This window comes from Trichoderma harzianum (assembly GCF_003025095.1).
Source record: "Trichoderma harzianum CBS 226.95 unplaced genomic scaffold M431scaffold_7, whole genome shotgun sequence".
In the NCBI taxonomy this organism is placed as follows: domain Eukaryota; kingdom Fungi; phylum Ascomycota; class Sordariomycetes; order Hypocreales; family Hypocreaceae; genus Trichoderma; species Trichoderma harzianum.
The window spans coordinates 717,478-736,822 of NW_020209255.1; the positions used below are offsets into that span (position 1 = coordinate 717,478).

A 19,345-nucleotide genomic window follows, 5' to 3' on the forward strand; every position below is an offset into this window, starting at 1 on the left:
CCTTCTAAATGCAACTACCAGCCTCTATATTTTGAGAAACCTGCCTGAAATTGAGAGGTTCTTCCATCCATGCCTTCTGGAGCACAGCCCTGGAGGTTACATGTAGTAATTGCATGTGGGTTTATGGGGCCTTTGTTTTAGTACGACACCTAAAATGACGCTTATGCACGCTATGGGTGGTGGCTAACCTCTTGCCATTCTTTCATTTATATTCCATTGATCCAATATTATTACACAAAGTCATCCCTATCTATACCAATCTCTTATCATACAAACACAGAGGAAACGAGGCGACGACGACGCTTAAGTGGCAGCGATCAGCCACTCGGTTGTTTATGTTTATCAGCGTTTAACGGACCCTCTTGCGTCCCCCGCTGAAGGTGGCGGCACGCTCTCGGCCTGGCCCGAGGCGGCGGCCCTAGCCGAAGCCAAAACATTAAACGGTTCATCCTTCCGTGATTCCGCAAGCCATTGTTGAAGAGCAAAAGGGCGCTTGAGAGGACTCGGCCCATTGTTTCCATTCTCTCTTGGGTTCTGCGGGGGACTGTTGCTCTCATCATTTCCTGCGCCCGGGACCGATCCGGCCAGTGCTTGTGTACTAGCCGCCTCGAGAGAGCTGCGGCAGCGAGGCTGGATGACGTAGAGGCATGGATCGTTAGCGTCCAATTTCTAGGGTACTTGCAAACTGGAAACACGGGCGCGGAATTTGAATGGTAAGGATACAGGTCTGCTACTTACTGAGGAGCTCATGGCTTTACAATACCTCTGTAGGTATATGAGAGCGGATGGGTATGATGAGAAGCGTACTGATCGTTGTACTGTAATAGGCGAAAAGCGTAGTCAAGATACATGTATTCCGGAGTCGAATTCGGATGGACAACTCGCCTTGATGCCATTCCGCGAGGCCTGTCTAATGGAAGAGGCCATTGCCAGCTTTTTATCATTTGCCCAAGCTCTACACCTGTCATCCGCACATCTTGGAAGTCCTTTTGGGAGCTGTAAAACTTTTTGGGCACAGACCTACCTATGTAGTATGTGGACATGCATCTGTACAGATACCGTCTGGCATTACTTCGTGTACACTGCTTGTAGTCTGGCACAGCACTTTGTAGACCTTTTCCGTCCCGCTCCTGAAACCCTCCTAACCCAAAGCAATACCAACACGCGTCCCCCCTTGCATTGTTTCTGCTGGGCCTTTCGCTGTAGTCCTTTTTTCAGGGGGAGAAGGCATTAGGTAATCATGGGTTTGCATCATCCAGGACCTTAATGTTCTGCAGCGCTGTACAGAGTAACACGGCCCTGCCCAGGTGCTCTTAAGCGAAGGCGTATGATACACGTGCATCGCTGAGGTGGTCAATCAGATTCCAACCCGGACGGTAAGGAGGTGACTGCAGATATAACAGGGAGCAGAGAGAGTACATGTACAATGGCTATCTGAGATTGGTTTGCAAGAGGAGGTTCAGCCATCAATTAACCTTGACAGAGAAAGGTGAAGGTTTAAATACAGCAACGCCAGGTGGAGGAGACGAAGCTACGAATATTGAGAACTACTAGTACAGGCGATTACGAAATAGAAGACAGAGAGAGAAGAGTATGGATAAGAGCCTGTATTCCGGCCGACTCCTATTCGTCGCGATACTGTTTTCATCACTTTCTCTACCCTCCCTCCAGCTTCTTATCGACGTGGCACGCAGTTTTTTGTTCTCTCTTTGTCAGCAATACAGTACCTCTTCAGTACCTGATGTATAACAGACATGGTGCTGAAATGTGATATTACTAGCAGGGAGTTGTTGGGCATAGAAGTACGTCACAAGTAGAGGCGGGGTTTCTCGGCGTTATCCATTCCCCCTCCGCGGCTCATTGCGGGCCAGCCAACCATGGACATCCAGCCTTTTCCTCAGACCCTTTTTTAAGGGCTATAAAGGACTATGTATGTGGGTCTTGCGGCTTTTAGCAGACATTGGCTCGGGCTTTGTTGGGCTTGGAGTATTGCGATGGCGGACCTTATTAAGAACGGCCTGCCCGCTGTGTTTATGTCCGGGCCATTCTTTGGAGCCGCAGCGCCCCTCTGCCATAGCACCAACCCTACTCCCCTCGATTTGATTTGGTTTGTTTGTTTGTTTCTTGGTGAAGATTTCTGGGCCATGGTGATGGCAGCCAAACAACCTTCTTGTAGTCGAGAGCTCAGCTGTAATAATGTACAACTTACATAACTTACAGACCCTGCGCCGCTCGCTGCACGAATCCGCAAGCTTGCTTCCCGGCCCAGTGCATGTGCCTGTATGTAGTTTCGCCGTCCTGCGGTATCCTCCCAAAAACCTCCCACGACTTCCCCAAACTTCCCACGACTACCCAAGACTTCCCAACATCCCCCAAACCCTCCCAGACCCTCCCAGACCTCCCAGGCCGTTCCTAGGTTCCTGCTCTAGATGCTCCAGCAGTTGTAGCCATTCCAAACCCCCGCCCCTTCACCGCCCGCCCCCATCGATAATTCTTTGCCTTGAACGTAGGCCTCAGAGAATACTAATACGCGATGACTTGGCAGTCCCCAGGTCACGACCACTCCAACCATTCCAACTATCCCAGCCATCCCAATGATTTCAGTGCTGCCGGGTCGCAGGCCAGTGGAGACACTGGTCTGTTCACGCCGGAAATGCTTCTTGGAGACGACGCGATTACGTCTCTTGCCGGTTGGCAAAATCTTCCATTTGGCAATGGATATTCGGTCCCGAGCAATGCGGCGCCTACGGAGGGGGGCCCGCCTCCGCCACCTCCAGGCACGGCTCACCAAGCCGAGATGGCCGGATTTCTTGCCGGAGTTGGCGATCGATTTAACAACCAACTAACCGGAGATGTGGGCTATGCTTCCCCTGCTCTCTCCATGGTCGTCGAGGGAAACCAGGGACAACGTCCCCGCCAACGCAAACCCCGTGCACGAGCGCCCGCCCCACAGGAGTGGGAGTATCATAAGAATAACATTGAGTGGTGGTATATGCACAAGAACCTTACTTTGGCGGCAACTATGGTGAAAATGACGACAATTCACCAGTTTATTGCAACGTGAGTTTGTTCTGCATACTCCTAAGAAAATACTGGTCGTGAGAGGTTAATCTAACCGACATCCAGGGACAAGATGTATAAAGACAAGTTCAAACAGTGGAAATGGTCCAAGAATATGACAAAAAACATAGCCGCGCGGATGACCGATTTCAACCCTAGAAGGCCACTTTTAGGTTTGAATATAGGTAACTTAAAGTGGCCCATCGAGCGGATAAAGAACATGAAGTCGTTGGGCAGAGCTTCCGGCGAAGGAGGCTCTTCTATACAGGAGGGTAAGCTTACCCGTACTCTGGCTGAAACACAGCTCGATTCCGCATAGGCTAACACCGGGTGTGCAAAAGACTGCCCCACGCTGGACGGTTCGACCTATGAGACAGCAACGTTTTCCGGCATTACGGACAATGACAGCAACTTCGGGAACTTACATGGCACTGATGGAGCCTGTGCCGATACTACCGAAGACCTGTGCAGGTCCCTTGACGAAGGGCAGTGCCGCATCAATTTGACTTCGGAAATCCACTCCCGCGTCCAAGAAGTTACGAAAGCGTTCGACGAAGTTACCTGTAACTACGAAGAGGCAGAGTCAACCCTTAAGGATGCGCTTTCCTGCTACAACTACCACCTATCGCCAGTTCACCCCAAGACACAGGAGGCTGGCCACATGCTTGCCTCCTTATTTGTCAAAACGAGGCGCATCGGCGATGCTAATTGCATACTTGACTGGATGACCAATAAGCATGGAGGTACCACCTCTTGCAGCTCCAAGATCGTGGCTCATGTGCTCCGTGTCATAGCCTTCCTTCGTAGGACACGAAGGGATGGAGAGGCAGATCTATTTACACTCCGCCTCTTAAAGAACCACCGAGGTCCGGAGGCGCGTCATTTCCTCCTACAGAATTCTTTTATTCGTTGTATCAGGTCGAATGAGAGGATTGAGGATCTGCTAGCACAGAGTGAACCCGATGAGCTGACGACCATGTTCAACATTCTGAAAGATCTTTCAAAAGATCCCAACAACCATGCGTTACTTCAAGATCTACTCTCTCATTATATACGGAAGTGCGACCAACTGAGGCTTGAGCACCTGGCCATCTGCTCTAGATGCATTTTGGCGACCATATTAGCCGAGAGCCACCAACTTGAGAGAGCTTTACATACTGCGGAAGAAAGCGAGCAGCTTTTGAAGCATCAACCTTCAATGGAGCCCTCGACGTTCGAATTGACTAAACGTGTTGCTTTTACGTTCTTTGAGATAGACATAGAAGCCTGTTTCAGAGTCCTAGGCTCCGTATTACAGAATATGGACGTCGAAAAGTTCAACGATAGTCGCAGCGGCTACAGGATTTCGGTGTGCGAGTTTCTCATCTCGACGGCATCTGAATTCCACAACAGGCGTGAATGCGACCAAAGCCGTGCTTGGATGAACCAAGTTTACTCACGGTTCGATATACTGTTTGGGGATAATCATGAATTTACGAGGCAGGTAAAAGAAACGATGGAGACTTGCGACATGGATAGGTTGATGAGTGGTTTGCTTAGGATGAAACTGGATGATTAATATTAAGCATAACAGGGACTTGTTAAAAGCAAAGTTGGTTCATTTTACGGACCTGCGTATATAACAAGATGGCTTTTTGGAGTTTTGCTTAAAAGATAATTTTTTGGATTGAGATACCAGGTATTAAAGTTTACGGATTTTATGGGAAACATTAGGAATGGAATGGAAATGCATTTGTGTTTGCATAGGTAATGAAAGCGGCGGCGTCTGTTCGTTGGTCTACAAGATTGAATACAGCAAGCGATGGCATATTTGATAGAGCGTAATGCGTTATTTAGCGCATTTATACATACTATTTTGTTCGCTTAATGCTTGTGTACCATTGTCATGTCTATGATGATGTATGTGAGGTTAGTGCATGGCGACATGGCTACATATCAGAGCAATATCGCACTGCGAAATTTTTACCGCGAAGATACATGCAAGGCCTCTACTCTGCTCTCCAGTCTTGAGTAGATTGTTTAAGCTGAATCATTTGCATCAAGCAGCCTTGCTAACAAAGAAACTGTAGATGGGATCGTTGGTACTTTGAGTCTCTGCTTCCCGTAACTCAAGCTCAATATAGGTACCCTGCACCATCTCCGGGGTAAAAGTTTACCTGTTAGTCAAACACTCCCTCGACTTGAATCTCAGAAGACCACAAGTGACTCATTTTTTCGTGTCTTGGATCTATTCCACAGCCAATCAAGCAGATAAACGTTTCCTCCGAAGGCTGCTTCGCAAATATGACATTAATTATACCAATGACATCGCGGAAGCTGGAGTCGGCTCATACAATGAGTTCTTTTGTCAGAAGAGAAGTGAAGGCTCTTCACGATAAATTGAGTGCTCTGAACCCCAAGCTTGGCTTGTCTAGCACATACCCTATTGAGGCGCTGAGAACGAAGCGATGTACTCTTCTCATTGTCTATGTTTAGCTGCCTATCTAGATATCGCTAACATGTACATTCGGTCGTGTTGGATTCTTTCCAGCCCCATACTCATCAATAATGTCGTTGATCTTATTGGCATCCAATCCCCTAACAACTTGAAATGGAGTCGGCTTGAAAACTCCCTTCTCAACAAGTTCTGGGAAAGACTTCCAAAAGATTGTCGAGAGCTCTCGTCTATCATCTTCATGTGGGCGGCAGAGGAAGCGTCGCAACTCGTATCCTGCCTGTTTGCTGAGTCTGGTGTCATCGACTTCGCCAGCTGTTAAAGGAACCAGTATTCCCTTCTTGCTATTTGACAAAAGGCTGGCACCTAGTGTCAGGTCTTTTGCCTGGACTGCGGTGCAAACGTGCAAAATGTTATCTCCCACAATGCTTCGTACTTTTGCTTCAATGTCACTGTCGCTCAGTGTTCTGTCGATGACATGTGTGGCTCCGAGTTCAACAAGAAGATCGGATTTAGCCTTGCCCGCGATGGCGATAATGGTACCAAATCCAGCCCACTTAGCGATTTGAATAGCAAATTTTCCGCAGTTAGAGCCGCCTCCAACGATAACTAGGGGTGTGTTCTTGTAATCGAATGACTGCCCTTCTGGTGTCAAAGGAGAAGGGATAGCGTGAGTAGATGGATGGAACAGGGCAATGTACATGGTAAGTACATTCAGTGGTAATGTCGCGGCCTCATCCTGTGTGATTGAGGAGGGAACCCGACCCATGAAACTGACATCCATGATTGCGTACTCTTGGGTGCCCATGTAATCTCCCTTGAATGGATCTCCATTACCAAACACCACATCGCCAACTTTGAACTTGTCGACATCTTTGCCAAGAGCATGCACAACGCCAACGAGATCGATTCCAAATGGAGAGGGGACATTGTCGCCAATGAAGTACCCCAAATCACGAACATACTGATCGTGAGGATTTACTATTGAGGTCAGTCATGCTAGCAAGGCTGTGGAGCATCATCATACGAACATCCCACGATGTTGACCTTCACCAAGACTTCATTGGGGCCAGGAGTCGGTACTGGTCTGGTTTGCAAGGCAAGTCGCTGGCTACGGCCTGTAATCACCACTGCTTTTTGTTCCGCCATGGCTGTAGTTGTAGAGTTGTGCGTTTCGTGCTAAATGATATGATAGAGGTTTTTTTGTTAGAATGACAGACTGAATATTCTAAACTACTGCTGGGTTTTGAGAGATATTTATACTGCCACCTCTATAGCTAGGCAGTTGTTAGTTCCCAACCTTGATAGGATTTTATTTATGTGTTCATTAATCATGCACCGGGACCTGGAATCATTTTTTTGATTCCATGCACGTTTTATCAAGCCATCGATGTCATTATTGAAACAAGAGTTACTCGCATTTCAGCTCATCATGTTGCTGGATGGTCATTTAATAATCAGGATAGTATTCAGATTAATATACAATTCCGAATCTCATATCATTTGCAGCACATTTCCGCTAAGATCCCAGTCTCAGGTAACCTAACTTAGTCTTAGTACGCTATTTGCCAAGCGCATGATTTCAAAGCAACTCTTCTTGTCAAACAATGCCCTTCTTAGAGTCCATGATACGGTCTCGAATGCGTCCAAGATTTACTAAGCATACACTGTAAGCAATAGATCGGCTGGCACAAACCCCCGCGCTGGGTTCGGAGAATATGTGATTTGTAGGGCCATTAATCCGCAACTCCGTGTAGCGCTCATACTCCGCACTGAATAGAGAGCAGCATGAGCGTCCAGCCTCTAATTTTCTGACTACTCTAGCCCAGATCTTGTCTGACACGGATCTCTCTAAAGCAACTTAAATGTCCACAACAACGTTCCAATTTCTTCTTAACTACTGACTTAACCCTCTATAAGAAATCTCTTAACTTCTTCAATTCCTTCGATATCCTCGTCTTCTATCCCACCCACACTTGCTGACCGTAGCCAAGCATCACTCAATAAAGCCGCGCTGAGCTGAGTGTAGTGGCAACACTTGATGAGGCAAAAATGGCTTCTGCTCAAGGCAGCCTAGTGAGCATGATGATGCTATGAGTCGAAGCAGCATCAATTGAATCGCCGTTTGCTTCCATCATGCATTGATAGAAATGAATAACACAACGATCATGGCACCTTCATTTCACTTCCATCGGTTGATGAGCATAAAGAAAGTTATACGATCGGCGGGGTCAAGAAGATATTTGTCGTAGATTAGCTATTTTCTCGATGCACGTCTATAATTAAACACAGCCCTGAAGTCCTAGGCTAAGCATTAGGCAGATAATTGCATCCAATCGCCAAAGCTTTAGCGCTTATTATATGCATCAGGCAGCGAAACATTAGTTTGTCTGCCTTGTCGATCTTACGTTTAGCGGTCAACCAAGCCACCAATGTAAACGATATAATACTAGAGACACAGCAACAGACATGCGACATTCAACCTGGAGGACATAAACTCGACTCAAACCCAACTACTTCTACAATCTAACTTTCCCCCCTCGCGAAGTTGAGTCGATCGCATGGTTCGATTGCCGCGGTAGCCCTTGGTTCTTCACCTCTACAACTCTAAACCAACATCATGGGATTAGGAAGCCAGGCTAGTGAAGAAGACATTGACACTGTCTTTATTGGCCGAGATGATGTCAGTGATTATAATCCGGGGCAGTTGCTGCCCGAGCTTCCCGACGTCATCGAGAAGATTCGAGCTTGGCTGCAGCCAACAGCATACGACATTGCGGGGGGAGAATACCGCAGACACTTGTCGTCTCACGTTGCCGGCACAGGGCAGTGGCTCACTTCAAGTAATCAATATCAAGAATGGATGACAAACGACGAGCATGGATTGCTCTGGATCAAGGGCATTCCGGGATCTGGAAAGTCGGTGATGGCGGCCGATTTAATCAACGAAATTGCCAAGTCGAATCCAGGCTGTCCAGTGTTATACTTCTTTTTCCGCCAAATCATCGACGCCAATCATGAGCCTCGAGCTTTACTACGAGATTGGATGGACCAAATATTGAGTTATAGCCCACCTTTACAGAAGCAACTGAAAGAGTATGTACAAGAGAATCGATCCCTTGACAGCATATCTCCGGAAACTATGTGGAATCACTTGCGCCTAGCCTTTGCCAGTCTTCCTGGAAAAGTCTTCTGTGTCGCTGATGCACTTGATGAGATGGATCGCGGCAATGAGGGGTTCCTCAAGGCACTTGGAGACATTGGCCAGTGGCGACCAAAGACGGTCAAGGTCTTGATCACCAGCCGTCCAGTGTCAAGTGTAGAAGTGCCACTAAGAAAGACCCCTTGCTTGCACATTCGTTTACAGGAAGCTTTGGTTGATGTGGACATTTCAACCTATGTCCATTTCGCTCTATCAAAATCCAGTATCCCAGAGAGCGATTGGAAAACGATTGCAGATGCAGTCCCAGGCCGTGCGAATGGTTTGTTTCTCTACGCCAAGCTAGCCATGGATGCGTTTCTCGAGCCAAACGTCGATATCAATGCAGTTCTCTTGAAGCTCCCAACAGATTTAAATGCCTTATATACCGACCTATTAGAGGAGCATGCAAAAAGATCTGGTGTGCCGGATAACATCCAGCATCTCATTTTGCAATCTGTCACTCATGCTACTCGTCCTTTGAGACTGCTTGAGCTGGCAGAAATGATCAGGATCAGCATGTTTAACGACTCCAAGTGGGATATAAAAGCTACCAAGGGACTCATCAGAGCTGCATGTGGCCCATTGCTAGAGATACTACCTGATGAAACAGTTTCGGTAATACACCACTCCTTCACCGAATACCTTAAGGGTACTACACGACCGGGCGAGAGCCAGCTCATTGGATATCCTGTCCTGCAGATGGGCCCAACACACGCTCAAATTGCCCTGCAGTGTATTCTGTACTTGAAATCTGGATGCTTGAATTCCGTCGTCCTTGAAACGGATGAAGAAATAGCCGACATGCCACACACCCAATGGGAACGTGGCGGTCGCTATTACAAGACGAAGCGCAGAGTACAAGAGATGGAAGTCGAAGTCAGGCTTCAGTACCCATTCTTTGAATATGCGGCCAGTAATTGGCACCAGCATATTGCAAAGTCTGAAGCTGCCGGTCAGGATCAGAAAGAGATCAACGCAAAACTTGACGAACTATTTGGACTCGATAACAATATGAGGGCATGGCTCAAGATGAGGTGGCCAGAACACAGCTTGGGCGCTAGAAGTGTCACAAAGCTTCATATCGCTGCCAAAAAAGGACTGGTATCATACGTGAAAAAATTACTTGGAAGCTTCGACATAAACGTGCCGGATTTCTACGATAGAACGCCTCTGTAAGCCATGGCTCTCTCCCTTCCAGACTGACCACTACTAAAATAGTGGTGAGTTTTCTAGCATCAAATTACTAACGTCAACACAATGTCTAGTTGGTGGGCTGCTTCTGAGGGACATGCGGAAATTATGTCGATATTGATAGAAAGCGGTGCAGATCCAGATCGACCTGATACTTATTCTGGCCGCAGGCCTCTTCATGTAGCGGCTAGCCACGACCATCCTGCAGCCGTAGCAACGCTACTGAAAGCCGGAGTCAGTCCTTCAACGAAAAAGACTCTCCAAAATCCTTGGGCTAGGGGTAGCCGTTCCCCGTCATCTATTGGCGACACACCGCTCCAGTATGCTTGTAATGGCCATTTGAAGGCACTGGAAGCATTTCTCCCCTTTATAAGAGACGATTTGGATTTGATGCACCGTGCCTTGGCATGGGCAGCCGGTTTGAGATCATTAAAATGCGTTGATTTGCTGCGTCAACAACCGGGCGTGGATATCAACAGAATCATTGATGGCCAGACAATGCTTTATAGAGCTTGCCAGACGGTTGATGAAGTCATGGTGGAAATGCTATTGAAGGCTGGAGCAGATGTTAGCATTATATGCGATCCCGGTGATGATGCGACTTGGCAATGGAAATATTCGCAGGATGAACCCGCCAGACTGACCTGCCTCTTTGCTATATGTAATCGACACGACAGTGAATATTATAACGACAAATTGCGAGTTATATTCTCGCTTTTGGTCGAGGCCGGAGTTGACATTCACTACCGGACACCGTTAGGTGAAACAGCATTACACAACGCCGCTCATTGTCCAGTCCTCATCAAGTTGCTACTAGAGGCTGGACTTGATGCGAATGCCACTGATATCACTGGCGCAACTCCACTTCACTTTATGCGTTCAGGAATGGCACCCTTGATACCGTCTATTGAACTCCTTGTTGAGCAAGGACATGCTGATATCAATGCTACAAAAGAATGCGGGCGAACAATTCTTCATTGTCTTATTCTCAATGGTCACGAGCCATCAGCTCTGAGATTCTTGGAATACGGACCAAACTGCAATGCAGTCGATAACATGGGCAACACTCCACTGCATACTCTTATGCAACAACCTAAGCCAACCCCAGAAATGGTCAAAGCTCTACTTGCTGGAGGAGTCGATCCAAATGCACGAAATCACGACGGCATGACTGCATTACTGCTTTGGAACCAGTCCAGCGGGAGTCGGATGGATATTCTAGATATCCTTCTCGAGGCGGGCGCCGATATCAACACGGTTGACAAGGATGGAAACAACTTGATCTTTCGATCACTCTCCGTTTTCTTGTTTATGAATGAGAAAGACCCACATAAAGATCTTAAATATCTTATTGATCGAGGAGTTTCACCATTTCAACGCAATTTCCGTGGCGAAACAGCTCTCCACTACGCCATGAAGTGCCCCTATGCCTACGAGTCGAGACCTACGGCCGCCAATCCCATGACAAGGCTTGATTTCCTGATTAGTTTAAAACTTGACGTGAAGGCCGTGGACTATAACGGAAATAACCTCCTTCATACGGTTGCCATGCTGGATGTAAACCACAGCTCTTATGATGGCCCGCGATTATTGGAACTCTGGGAGAGGCTTCTCGCTCTGGGATTAGACTTGGAGCAGAGAGACCATGCCGGTCGCACGCCACTACACTTATTATCCGCATGCAGTAATCGTTGGTTGCGCATGCCGCCGGGGAAAACCATGCCCATTGACCTCGTCATTTCCCGAACTAAGAATGTCAATGTCTCCGATAATGATGGAATCACTCCTCTACACATAGCTGTGTCTTCTTGCGGGAGGCTGTATGCCAAAAAGCTAATTGATGCTGGCGCGAATCCTCTGGTTTCTACTCATGAAGGGCTGACTCCTCTTCATCTTGCTGCCCGGTGCAGAGACAGCAACAGTGTCGGCCTTCTATTAGATGCACTAAGGAAGCAACAACAGGACCTACCAGATACCGACAATGCACAGTCAGGAAACGCTGATGGTACAACTCTGAGCAGAGAAATGAATAAGCGCCGGGCAGTAATGGGCGTGGATGCGAAAGTAATAACTGATTTAGCCGCCAATACACCTCTTTACTACGCCTGCAGGTCCGGGAGACCTGAAACAGTGTCTCTGCTGCTGGAAGCTGGAGCAGATGCTAAATTCAAAGACATCTTCCGAGGTTGTCTTGAGTTTGAGGAGGAATGCGAACTATGGAAGCATCCTCGTCCACAACAAGATGGTGGCGAATATTCATACAGGGCCCCTCTTAAACTGCGTGATTCATATCGTACCGATGGATCTTGCCAGTGTCACAGTACAGTTCCAGGTATAGGTATAGGCAGTACAACAAGGCTTGAAGAGAATGTTGATATGCTTGTCGAGCATGGGGCCGATATTTCTTTGCTTGTGAATCGTCCTGGGAGACAGAAAGAAGGCATCATCAACACAGCTGTCGTGAAACAAAGGAATTATACGGCTGCCTGTTTAATGCGCGCTCTCGGCACGGACGCTACAGAAGGGATAGATGAGCTCACAAAGTTCTCTCAAATTGCACGTCGCCATGAGCAAGAAGCGGCGGTTCAGGCCTTGACATCGTCAACCCTTATTCATCCCGGAGACGAGGGTCAATCCGTGCCATTGCATTTTGTCACGCGGTTTTTGATTCGGAGGGAATATCATCTTTTAGAAGAACTTGTTCGACTGGGAGCGACATTTCTTCCCAAATTCACTCAAGGTTCTGAGTACAAACCAAACGAGAACGCCACCCTGTTACATCTTATCCAACTTGGCTTCACATCACTTGTTGACAAGATAGCATCCATTGAGACTGAGGCACAGTTAGAAAAGGGAGAATGGCATGCGTTTGGCGACAAGACAAAGCCGGGCTTGTTCTTCTCGAAGAGGGATAACACCACAGCTTCTTTCAGGCCATTTCTTCTTGCCGCCGTTCAGAGGGAGTTGCCGAACATGGATATGGTGCGATTGCTTGTTGAGAAATTTGCAGTCAACATCAACGAGACTGATGCTGACATGGAATCCGCTCTCTTTTGGGTTGCACGAGGCGACGACTGGTGGCAAATCCACCAAGCATTGCCTTATCTGCTTGATGCTGGCGCAGACATTCATATGCGTAATGCAAAGGGGCAAACGCCACTCCATATGGCGCTTCAAGGAGACGGCGATTATCTAGGACCATTTAACTGGGACGCAGCCAAGATACTGATAGAAAGAGGAGCGGATGTCAATGCGGTTGATGGCCAGGGTCAGAGCTGTCTTGCGTGCGCACAACATAACGTCGATATGGTCAATCTTCTCGTCAAGCATGGAGCAACTGTCACACTGGATTCGATTTTTGGCGCTATTGACTCCGGCAATGCCGAAGTTCTGCAAGCGCTCTTGTCTAGCGGTATAGACCTAAATTCTCTTGGAGACGCGCCGCTCAGGGAGGAAGACGAGAGGAGGAGGAGGAAGGGTATTATAGTGGAGGAGTCACATAAAGAGTTTCCACTACATTTTGCCGCCAGGCATTTGAGCTTCAGTTGGAGTCAGTCATTCGACTTTTATCGAGAACTCGCCGCCAGAACGAAAATCATTGAGATACTCATTCAGCATGGAGCTGATCCGTTTGCAAGATTCCTCAAAAGGGACAAAAGGGCCGAGGACGAGTCTAATCACTCAGAGACACAAATCACCACTATTGATGTGCCTAAAGGCTATAGAGAATGCACACTATTACATGAAATATTTGGTGCAGATATAATAGCGGATTCGTTTCTCCAAATTCCAAATCTCGACGTCAACCATCGAGATGCCAAAGGTCGCACTCTTCTCCACGCGATCTGCGACAATAAGGGTGGCTATTCTGGCGGTGGTGGCCCCGATCATATCATCGGATCAGACTCGAATAGGGACGTGATTGCGCCGGAAGAGCAAGTTACTTCATTTCAACAACTTTTGTCTCTCGGTGCAGAATTGGAGGCGGCAGATAACTTTGGCCGAAACGTCATTCATTATATGCTTGGTGGTGGAGAGCACACTTATCTTAACTTGTACCAAAAGTCTCTGGCCTATGTTCTTGAAAAGGCCCCCAGTTTAATGGACCAAGCGGATGGAAATGGCGATACTCCATTTCACTATGCAGCGAGACGTGCCAACAGTCGTGACACTCCCGACGAATTAGAGATGCTGTTGGCGGCGGGAGCAGATCATACAGTTGTCAACAAGAAGGGAGAAACTCTGCTGCATATACTAGGAGATGGTATTTCTCATCTAGCTTTACGCACCTTCTTTCATACCTTGGTCGGTCGAGGTATTGATATAAATGCTCGCAACAACCGTGGGGAGACGGCATTGTTTTCATTCTATAGTTTGCCAAAGACCGACAAGTGGCTTTACAGCGATAGCGACAAACCTTCACCAGAACTTGTCAAGCCAATGCTGGAAACTCTAGGTGGTGACTTCTTAGCTAGGGATAATCGAGGCCGAGGTCTCTTACATGCCGCTGCGGCCGGGGATGTCGAACGATTTCAGGAGCTTATGGATATAGGGCTCGATCCCATGATGGAGGATGGCGCCCAGCAGACGGCGATTGACGCGGCTGCTGCGTGTGGAAACAGAAATGTTTTGGAGCTATTTGAGAAGAAGGAATAAGGAAGGCAATATTTATTGAATGTTGAGCACAGAGAAGGGTCTACATCTGGAATCATTTATTACGTAGTAGCGCTCTATATTTCCCCCACCACATATGGTCACGGAAGTGACAAGAGGAGATTAGAAAAAGTCAATTAGCACTATTCATTCATATGCAGTAATGCAGTAATGCAGCATTGCAGAGACTAATACTTCTATGCAAGCCCGAAAGGAGCTAGCTAGTTTAGTTACAGATATAAAAGTTGTTGTCGCCAGGCTTCGTCTTGTGGGCGTAAGTACCGCAGTATCTTTGAACGTTAGCAGTATTCACATAGTGCCACCTATGGGTTTGTTCGAGCCTACCTCGCCTGCCAAGTATTTCCAACCTTTTGGAAGGTGAAAATACCCCTAACGAGTCCAGGGTCTCCTCCCGTGTAGGCAATTGTCCAACTGAGCGGGAACCCATAGAGGTCACCGGGGCAGTCAGGACGATCAAAATAGTATCTATGAGGGTATTTTCGAGCTCCTACGGGAGTAAGGTTAGTGATTTAAATCATCGCCAAGGGACAAATCTTTGGGCTTCCACTCACCAATAGGACTATCCTTATGTTGAATAGCGGCGTTTCCAGCGTTCTCAATATCCGAAGGCTTGAAGGCGCGGCTGACACCACCTAGGAAAAATAAGAAGGTGTTATTCTTCACTTGTTTGTTTGGAAATCTTACTGCATTTCACGTCTTTCGTGGGAAGATTGGTCACCGTAGCATTAATTCCCGAAGCAGCGAGAAGCACACTGAAGAATGAAAGAGGCTTCATTATGAAGATAGTTGAGTGAGGATAGGTATGAGTAAATTGATAGAGTTGGTTCTGATCAAGAATACACTGAAGACCCGGGAGATATACCAACTATATATGCTTCTCATGATAAGCATGGGCCATATACAATTACATCATTTGTTTTACCAGCCAGACCACAAGACGACTAATAAGGTCGCATTGGTCTCTCATTTTCCGGTGGCTTGCATAACTGTATGCCTGTCCTGAGATCTTCAGACCTGTCACATTCACATGCTTAACATTTATCGCGGTAGTTTGCACTCTGCTGTTAATGTGTTCAATGCCACAACATGACGGGGACCCCTTGGTAACACTTGACAAACACTGTCCCACCTGTCGGCCAGACTGTCTCACCGAAACTGTCTCGGAAGTCGGCTGCTCAGCGGCATTCAAGATAGCTGTTTAAAAATCGTGATTGACTACAATTGAGAAATATCAGATGTTAGGAAATATGCATCATACCAGATTATACAATGGCCGACCACAGTAATCTATGACAATGGCGGGTTGAAGCTTTGGTGTGCGTGTGATGACGAGGTAGTATCGACGGGAACTGCGATGGAGCTCATGTTTCAATGTTCCGCAAATATGCACGGCACGATCATGTCATAAAATGTGGCGAGCTGAAACTGAGTGGACACATGGCTCATGTAACACTGGACTGGGGCCATCTCGCGGCCTTCATTGAGAAGATGAGTTCTCCGCCACACTTCTATGATACATAGAGCAGACACTGACACGGGGGAAAAAAATTGGCAATTGACCTCTTCAGAGACATGGGAACATAGTGACCGAGCTTAATAGTCAACTAGCCTTCGTGTTGAACACAAAATAACATCATGCTATTGTGCGAGCCGTCTGTATCTCAAGAGGTCCACAAGTGATAGACTAAGGCATTGTCAGGTACAGTAATACATATTGTGGCCCATGTAACCCAGAAGTTGCCACCGGCATTGGAGATGAAAGACATGCATAGACTTTGGCCAGTGGGCTCACAACCGCATGTTGCACCAAGGCATTCGGCGAGAAAGATATGGAGCGGGATGAACCCGGCCAGCTTTTGTGGTCACCATAGTATCCATCGTGGGCCAACCAGTCCCCCAGCAGCATTGAGCGGTTTCAACACAAGCGTTTAATATTCTTGAGCCATGCTCTACTATTATTGTTGAATATTATTAAAATGAATCAATGATTAAAATGCAAGGAGTCAAGCTGATAACGGACGCCAAACGTACCACGTGGCCGCGTTCAATAGGAAATACAATCCAATCCGAGACTATCTGGCCGCGACCATTGCAGGAGAAGTTCATGTAAGCTTTGGAGAGCGTAGAGACTCCAGCCGTCTGGATCGGATTATTCCGCAGTTGCTGGTGTGTTTCCTCGCTAGGACTGCCTTTCCTCATGAACTGTTTCCGGCTTCCAGTAATGACAAGAGAGTTTCTGGTCGTATGAACCAGTCCCAGAACATGAATTCACAACCTATCCTTTCCGTCGTTTCCGCACACAACTTCGAATAGATCCTTCATCATCTCTCGTCTGCTTAACGACGGATTCGATAGCCGCCGCCGCGGTACAGTAAAATTAATCGCTAGCACTTTAGACCTCATCACCTTCTTCTCGCCTTTCAAGGGCCAATGCGTATGGGCTATGCACTGATTCAGCCGTGCTTTCTTTCATCTTCATCCTCGGGCCACGCTTTTTAATCGGCTTAGACTTCCGGAGGCCGGCGTCTTTCAACACATGCCACACCGTCGTAGACGAGACAGGATGACCTGCTTGTGTTATCTCAGCAGCTATGTCAGCACATGACTTTTCCCCGTTGAGACTATCGCGCTTGTAGTTTTCGGCAATAGCTTGTTCGACTTCCTCCGTCCGTTTTTTGGGCCTTCCACTCCTCGGCCGGTCCGATACAAAGGAATTATTTATTTGTAGCGGCCGGACTGATGGATCGAAGCCATTTTTGAGGGACCGGCTGTAAATCCGGTTAACCTGGCGGAGCGACACGCCTAGGACAGCTGATATCTCTGACGACGACCAAGTTGTCGAAGCTTTTAGCGCTAGAATAGCGCCTCTCATAGCTTCATCGGTCTTATCACGACTTATCACGTTGTTGCGCTCCATTGCAATAGCTATAATAGCTGTTGAAAATAAGGGGATGTTGATTGTGTTGGGTTGATACCGTCTTTTTGCTACCCAACCCCTGCTAGCATGCTAGGCCTAAATGAATATTAGCGATCTGGGCCTTGGTTGTTTATTCCTTTCCCGATCTCACACATGTATTCAGTCGTCAAGCAAAATTATCCTGCCTGCCAACTCTACTTCCCTCGATACTTCAAGATACCCCAAGATATCTGATATATAAAAATGATAACAGGAATAAAGACTAGTAACGCAGAGGATAAAGCTGCAAATAGCAATGTCAAGATAGAAAACCACCAAAAGATCAGCTGCACCGTCCGGAGTTCACCTTTACCAATTCCCCCAAATAGCAGCGAATCATCGGGCACAGTGAGCATCACTTGCATCGAAGATAGAATGAGAGACACACTAGCAAATATGAAGGCCAGCGGTACCGCGGCATGCTGAATGAACGCCAATGCCGACCTTGGAGACTCGTGGTAAAATCGTAACCTGCTGCCTGCGCTCTTGGGCCGAAAGATGAAGATCGCCCAATTCAAGCGCGTAAGGCGAATTTGGCCATAGTGGTACCGTCTTGCTACGTCTTCATTGTTAAGAAGGCGAAACCCACGAATGAACTTGGACCACCCAGCCCAGGTGATATCCTCCGGGATGAGACCGTGCTCTTTTGCGATTCGAAGATCTGATTGATGTAGAATAAGATGAGAATATGATCTCAGAAATCCCAGAGCCATTGCCCGATAGGAATCCGACTCAGGCAATATTAACTCTTGAAGTGTGCAAATCCGATGCCAGATATTGCGTCCAAAAGTCATAGTTGAGTAAGCAAACTGGTATTGGTTTTATGAAAAAGTTCTTCTCCTGCCGTATGAGATGAAACCGGGGATTCTCAACCGGTACAATTCTTCTGCCCTTGAAGTTTTGCGCATGAAGCGCATCAATATTGCTGCCAAGCTTTCTTGCGAATATATGCAGCACGTTGTAAAGCTCATCCAAAATCAGTGTAGCAACTTCCCTTTGCAAAAAGTCTTCAAGCTCAGCTAAGGGTACTGCTGGTTCTCCTGGAATATACTCAATGCTGCCGAGCTGACACTGCGGGGTATGCGGTGAGGCTGGAAAATCTGCATTGAGGACTTGATCGCGAGAATCTTCAAGACGGCTATCATCAAGCGCATCTGCTCTAATAAAAGGAGGTTGGTTAATGATTTTGGCCATTTTCAGATTCTCTTGGGTCGTGAATCAACTGTCTATGTCCGCAGTCGCAGCTTTGAATACATGTAGGTTCGAGTTCATTCAGCGTAGGATTGCCGAACGAAATAACCCGTGTTACAGTGTATTATAGCCACCACTTAGAGAGCATGTTTTTCTGATAATTATCGAGTGTAAGTAACATCTTACGTATGAGAATGGATTCGACCTATATCAATTCCAATATCTGGCAGTATCACAGTATCTGCTGTCTCAGTTTAGTCAAAGCTTTTATGTACTCCCTACCGCGCAGTGAGACTTGGCAAATGCAGGCCACAGTAGTCCCATTTGCCGTACGACGAAATCCCGAAGTCGAGTATTAACAGCTTTTAAAATACGATCGGATTTAGTACACCTGGTATAAATTCCAGCTCTTATATATTAAATATGAATACAGCAACTTATATATTACATATCGCCATCCGCGACGGGATTCAGGTGGAGCAAAGCCTCTTAGCAGCCGGAGTTCCGGTCGGAGTTGGAGCGGGTCCCGGAACTCTAAGCAATCGTATTGGTTCCTTTGTAAGAGGCATCTAATGAGAATCATGTCGACGACTCTGATTAAAGCCTATAAAACACATTATACTCACTGAATATTCAT

At 47.2% G+C, this 19,345-nt stretch overlaps 8 protein-coding genes across 8 annotated transcripts; 3 read left to right on the plus strand and 5 right to left on the minus strand.

Moving 5' to 3' along the window:
* Positions 1–342: 342 nt before the first annotated feature.
* On the minus strand, positions 343–750 carry M431DRAFT_495739 (hypothetical protein; the record flags this gene model as incomplete). Its single annotated transcript, XM_024917405.1, has 2 exons — positions 343–630; positions 739–750. 2 exons carry the CDS (start codon positions 748–750, stop codon positions 343–345), a joined length of 300 nt encoding a protein of 99 aa, XP_024773458.1.
* Positions 751–2,157: 1,407 nt separating this feature from the next.
* M431DRAFT_508852 (hypothetical protein) lies at positions 2,158–2,447 on the plus strand (the record flags this gene model as incomplete). Its single annotated transcript, XM_024919179.1, has 1 exon — positions 2,158–2,447. A coding segment is annotated over exon 1 (251 nt), but the record flags the coding sequence as incomplete, so codon positions are not given.
* Positions 2,448–2,653: 206 nt separating this feature from the next.
* On the plus strand, positions 2,654–4,618 carry M431DRAFT_88023 (hypothetical protein; the record flags this gene model as incomplete). The annotated part of the gene is made up of 3 exons (XM_024923861.1): positions 2,654–3,060; positions 3,127–3,332; positions 3,402–4,618. The coding sequence occupies 3 exons, from the start codon at positions 2,654–2,656 to the stop codon at positions 4,616–4,618; spliced, it is 1,830 nt and encodes a 609-aa protein (XP_024773460.1).
* A 925-nt stretch (positions 4,619–5,543) lies between these two features.
* Positions 5,544–6,643, minus strand: M431DRAFT_495742 (hypothetical protein; the record flags this gene model as incomplete). Its single annotated transcript, XM_024917406.1, has 2 exons — positions 5,544–6,475; positions 6,526–6,643. 2 exons carry the CDS (start codon positions 6,641–6,643, stop codon positions 5,544–5,546), a joined length of 1,050 nt encoding a protein of 349 aa, XP_024773461.1.
* Positions 6,644–7,991: 1,348 nt separating this feature from the next.
* On the plus strand, positions 7,992–14,973 carry M431DRAFT_117219 (hypothetical protein). The gene is made up of 2 exons (XM_024911992.1): positions 7,992–9,868; positions 9,962–14,973. Exons 1-2 carry the CDS (start codon positions 8,115–8,117, stop codon positions 14,541–14,543), a joined length of 6,336 nt encoding a protein of 2,111 aa, XP_024773462.1. The 5' UTR covers positions 7,992–8,114; the 3' UTR covers positions 14,544–14,973.
* Positions 14,411–15,389, minus strand: M431DRAFT_520729 (hypothetical protein). Its single transcript, XM_024920443.1, has 4 exons — positions 15,246–15,389; positions 15,113–15,193; positions 14,886–15,048; positions 14,411–14,830 (listed from the first exon to the last, which is right to left on the minus strand). The coding sequence occupies exons 1-4, from the start codon at positions 15,334–15,336 to the stop codon at positions 14,767–14,769; spliced, it is 399 nt and encodes a 132-aa protein (XP_024773463.1). The 5' UTR covers positions 15,337–15,389; the 3' UTR covers positions 14,411–14,766.
* Positions 15,390–16,755: 1,366 nt separating this feature from the next.
* Positions 16,756–17,858, minus strand: M431DRAFT_508856 (hypothetical protein). The gene has a single exon (XM_024919180.1). It carries the CDS (start codon positions 17,476–17,478, stop codon positions 16,954–16,956), a length of 525 nt encoding a protein of 174 aa, XP_024773464.1. The 5' UTR covers positions 17,479–17,858; the 3' UTR covers positions 16,756–16,953.
* M431DRAFT_87000 (hypothetical protein) lies at positions 17,673–18,711 on the minus strand (the record flags this gene model as incomplete). The annotated part of the gene is given in 3 exon segments (XM_024923750.1): positions 17,673–17,761; positions 17,831–18,248; positions 18,265–18,711. 3 exon segments carry the CDS (start codon positions 18,709–18,711, stop codon positions 17,673–17,675), a joined length of 954 nt encoding a protein of 317 aa, XP_024773465.1.
* Positions 18,712–19,345: the final 634 nt, after the last annotated feature.